At 35.6% G+C, this 5,114-nt stretch overlaps 1 protein-coding gene across 1 annotated transcript in view; it reads left to right on the plus strand.

Moving 5' to 3' along the window:
* The first annotated feature begins 6 nt into the window (after positions 1 to 6).
* The window catches only part of LOC107549801 (protein APCDD1), a 17,596-nt gene continuing 12,488 nt past the window's right edge, over positions 7 to 5,114 (plus strand). Inside the window, exons 1-2 of the mRNA XM_016230977.1 lie at positions 7 to 27; positions 4,817 to 4,976. Coding sequence (XP_016086463.1) covers positions 9 to 27; positions 4,817 to 4,976 — 179 coding nt within the window. The 5' untranslated portion in view covers positions 7 to 8. The remainder of the gene's footprint in view (positions 28 to 4,816; positions 4,977 to 5,114) is intronic.

The raw sequence follows: 5,114 nt of genomic DNA on the forward strand, positions 1-5,114 counted from the left end.
TGATGATGATGATGATGATGGTGTTTGGTGAGTGTTTTCATTCATCTTACTTGCTAAAAATGTCCTGTTTAGGGTTTTCTAAATTCATTAATTCTAAATTAGAACGGGTAGTTTATTAAAAACTGTAATAGAGTTTGATTTGAAGTGAAAATCAACAGCAGCAGACCTGAAAGATTTGTCAAAACGCTTGTCAGCGTTAATAAAATATAATGCAGATTCAGTAGAAAGTTAATTGAGTTTTCCGAATTGATTTTCAGGGTCATTTCTACGCTTCGCATTAGTGTCTCCAGTCTAGAAAAGAATGCTATGAAACTAAGAAATGAAGTGTTTTTGCCCTCAAACTGTAAATATATGTGGCATTTTTGTCACTTCTGGTTCATTTCTAGCCCTGTTAGATTAAGTGTGAAGACCTTTAGACCCCAGTACTCTTTTGTGATGTGTAAATGATGACAGAATGATAATTTTTGGATGAACTGTCCCTTTAATAAAACTAAACGACTAATTTTGAACTTGCGTTTATTAATTTAGCAGATGCTTTTAACCAAAGCATCTCACAAAGGAGCAATAAAACAAACCTCAGGTACTTTCTGAGGTCACAGATGAACATCCACACGTGACCGTTAACTATTGAATGCTCAGAAACATCTTGAGGATGAGGGTGCACAAAAATCTAAATATTGAGAAAATCATCTTTAAAGTTGTCCAAATGAAGTTCTTAGCAATGCATATTACTAATCAAACATTAAGTTTTGATATATTTATGGTAGGAGATTTACTAAATATCTTCATGGAACATGATCTTTACTTAATATCCTAATGATTTTTGGCATAAAAGAGAAATGTATAATTGTGACCCATACAATGTATTGTTGGCTATTGCTACAAATATACCCCAGCGACTCCAGGGTCACAAATAATAAACATAAAAAAGTGTGATATGACCCCTTTAAGATAACATTACTCAATTTGAAAGAGTTAAGATCAGTTTTATGTATATAGTTTTATGTTAGAAATTAACATTTCTTATTAAGTGTCAATATTTGCCTCCTTTATATTATCTACATGTCTGAAAATTGGCTAAAAAAAGAAACAATAAATGTAAAATAAATTATGATATGACCCCTTTAAGATAACATAATTACCCAGTTTGCAACACTCAAATTATCAAGTTCTTAAATTTTTTTTTTTTTTTTTTTGCTATATAACAATGTCTGAAATGTTTCTGAAATATATATTTCTTTTCAATGGCAAAATTTGCCTCCTGGAATTGAGTTTCAGGGTCATTTAATTCTTTATATTTGTTACATAGTGTTTGTAAATTATACAATTATATAATGTGATATATAGTGTAATGTGATTATATAGTGTGATATGGCCCCTTTAAGATGGCATAATTATGCAGTTTGAAACAATTAATTATATTCAGTTTTATATATGTTGTGGTCTTATTTTATGCATCAACAGTGTCTTATTAACTGCATAGTGTCATAGTGTAAATTGGCAAAACTTATATCAAATCTGAGAAAAATACATAATAAATGTAAAAAAGCAAAGATCTTAGGCACCAGACTGCTAGAGAGAAAATAAGCATTGAGCTCGGAGCCCATTATGCTTGTCTAAATGCATGTGCTGTAATCTCATGTTCTTATCCACATCAAACCCTTTCCTCCACTGAATCATGCGGCTATTAAAACGTCTGCAAGCTCATAAACTTGTACATATAATGAGAATGAAGGAGAGGGCAGTTAGAGCGGCTCTGAGATTTGAGCTGTTAGCTCACCAGCTGGAGATGTTCTCCAGAGCGCTGCGGACGCTTGGATTGAGATACAGTAGAAAAGCAGCGCTGGGAACCAAACACACTTGACGTTTGGCGTCAGCATTAACAACGGATGGATAAAAATGCTCATGAATTAGTGTGAAAAACACACTGAAGTGTCAGTTCATTGATGCATAATTGAAAATATTAAACCCATAACTAGTTATAGTTATGCTCTAGACTTCAGAATTAAATTAAGTGCATTTATGCTAACGTTCCAAAATTCAGAAAGTGTAAGGCTGCATTTATTTGATTAAAAATACAGTAAAAATTGTTACAAATAATTAGAATCTATAATAGCTGTGTTCTATGTGAGTATCTGTTAAACTGTAATGTATTTCTGTGATGTGCAGCTGTATTTTCAGCATCATTCCTCCAGTCTTCAGTGTCACATGATCTTCAGAAATCAGTATAATATGCTGATTATTAGAAACATTTCTGATTATTATCAGTGTTGAAAACAGTCGTGCTGCACGATATTTCTGTGGAAACATACATTTTGTTTTTCAGGATTCTTTGATGAATAGAAAGTTCAAAAGAACAGCATTTAATTGAAATAGAAATCATGTGTAACATTATAAATGTCTTTACTGTCACTCTTGATCAATTTAATGCAGCATCGCTGCATAAAAGTATTAATTTCTTTCAAGAAACAGTAGTGTGTCATTTATTCATTTAGCTAGTAGAGAATAATTCACAAAACAGATAAAGTGGTTTAAAGCCACATCAAACCAGGTTTAGTAACTTGAGAAGGACTTAAACCTTCTCTAGATGAGTTTAACTGTAATGATGCTGAAAATTCAGCTTTGATCACAGAAACAAATTCCATTTTACAATATATTCACATAGAAAACTGTGTCATTTATTCATTTAGCTAGTAGAGAATAATTCACAAAACAGATAAAGTGGTTTAAAGCCACATCAAACCAGGTTTAGTAACTTGAGAAGGACTTAAACCTTCTCTAGATGAGTTTAACTGTAATGATGCTGAAAATTCAGCTTTGATCACAGAAATAAATTCCATTTTACAATATATTCACATAGAAAAGAGCTGTTTTAAATTAAAATACATTTTCACAATTTTACTGTTTTTTCTGTATTTTTGATTAAATAAATGCAGCACTGGTGAGCAGAAGAGATTCTTCTTTCCGACCCGAAACGTTTGACTGCTATAGTGTACAGTATGTGTTTTGCAGGTGTTAAAGACTTTGATATGAGTGAAGCACTGGAGCGTTACTAATGTTTCCAGCTGGAGAACACATTGTTGCGTTATGATCCGTAAAAATGAACGCGGGCGGACATTCTTACAAATAAAGCTTTTTCATTGGCATTGATGTTTCTGTGAAGAACTCTTAACAGAACCGTTCGTGTGGAATCCAGAGCTGCAGCCTCAGGCACCCAAATACTTTCATTTCCGAGGTTTTAGTGCTCAGATTCTCTCAGATTTTCCTCATGCGGCTCCTGATCGCCGGCCAGAAATGTGTTTGCTGTTATCCAGCCATCAGCTGTATTTGCTCCAAGTGTCATTATGTGAAAATGAATTATAAATGCTGCTCTCAGTCCAGCAGCGGCTCGTTCCCACATTCATTAAAGCGCTTTATATCCTCTAATGTAGATTAATAGCATTAATTTTGAATTGTGATCTAAACATTGTGTAGAAATCTTTACAACCAGGCATCATCGCAGTATAGATACATGTTTGCATGCATGTTTACTTCTGACATTCATCTGTATATTTATTTTTGTGAATGAACCCTTTATAAATTCTGCTTCAGTGCTAACATAAACTGATATTACTCAGCTACACAGTTGGACAGTTAGTTTAAAGGTCATTTAAGTCATATTTTGCTGGTAGTTTACGCACCCTCAGGCCATTCAAGATGTAGGAGACTTTTCTTCAGTAGAACAGTAAAGAGGATTTTTAGCTGAAATCGTGCTCCTTGGTGATTCATATAATGCAAGTCAATGGCTACCGAGGCAGAAACACGTAAACAGGCAACACAAAATTAATCCTCATGGCTCCTGATGATATATCGAGGTCTTATGAAGAGAAACGATCAGTCTGTGCAAGAAACTGAACATTATTTACAGCATTATTAACTGTAATCCAGAGCCTCAGGCAAACAGTGGAATATGATTCTTTTCTGTGAACTGATTCTTTTGGACAGTTCGATTTAATGAATTGATTCACTAGTTCATTTACGTACTCACACAATGAGAAATTATAAAAACTTTCGTTTGACGCTTTCATTCAAGTGTTGGGTTCACGCATGCGCAGATCAGCTGCTCATCGGTCTTCGGTCCGAGTCGAACTGTTTCCTCAGCACTGAATGATTCATTCATCACAGGATCAGATACGACAGTATTTCGGCTCATTTGGAGTCAGAGTGACTGTCAGGCGTCTGAAAGTGACTTCTGATTCAGTAACTTGTAGATCTGTGCTGCTCGAGCCGCGAACTGATTCAGATGATTCAGTCTGATTCGATGAACTGATTCAACTAGTTCACTAAAAAGAATCAGTTCAAAAGAATGATTCGTTCGTGAACCGAACATCACTCCAGACCGGATTACAGTAATAATGCTGTAAATAATGTTCAGTTTCTTGCACAGACTGATCGTTTCTCTTCATAAGAACTCAATATATCATCAGGAGCCACAAGGATTTATTTTGTGTTGCCTGTATATAATATTTTGACTCTCAAAGCGATGGTAGCCATTGACTTTCATTATATGAATCACCAGGGAGCACGGTTTCAGCTAAAAAAAATCTTCTTTACTGTTCTACTGAAGAAAAAAAGGACTTCTTCATCTTGGATGGCCCGAGGATGAGTAAATTACCAGAAAGTTTTCATTTCAGGGTAACTATCCCTTTAAGGTGTTGCTGGAGTGTTTCTCAAGTGCTAGGTAATTTTGATAACTGGAGTACATTTTCAGATCGTATTATTTCAGTGTTTCGATCTGCATGAGATGAGCTGTGTTTGCTGTGCTTGATCTCATCAGGTTGTGTGAAGGGCTCGTCTCCTCGTCTGGCTCTAGAGAAGAGTCTCGTCTGGCCGTCCAAAGACACACAGTGTCTCCACACGCTGAAACACCTGCAGAACGGTGCTCGCATCACTGTCCAGATGCCACCCAACATCCAGGGACACTGGGTCTCCACCAGGTGAGAGAGAGAGAGAGACGGAGAGAGAGAGCATGGGATTCTATATGTATCAGTTCAACTTTAGTGTGTGTGTCTGTGTGTGAGTGTGTGAGTGTGAGAGTGCGTGTGAGAGAGTGTGTGTGTGTGTGTGTGTGTGTG

The sequence above is a fragment of the Sinocyclocheilus grahami genome, unplaced genomic scaffold, assembly GCF_001515645.1.
Source record: "Sinocyclocheilus grahami isolate Dianchi unplaced genomic scaffold, SAMN03320097.WGS_v1.1 scaffold381.1, whole genome shotgun sequence".
In the NCBI taxonomy this organism is placed as follows: domain Eukaryota; kingdom Metazoa; phylum Chordata; class Actinopteri; order Cypriniformes; family Cyprinidae; genus Sinocyclocheilus; species Sinocyclocheilus grahami.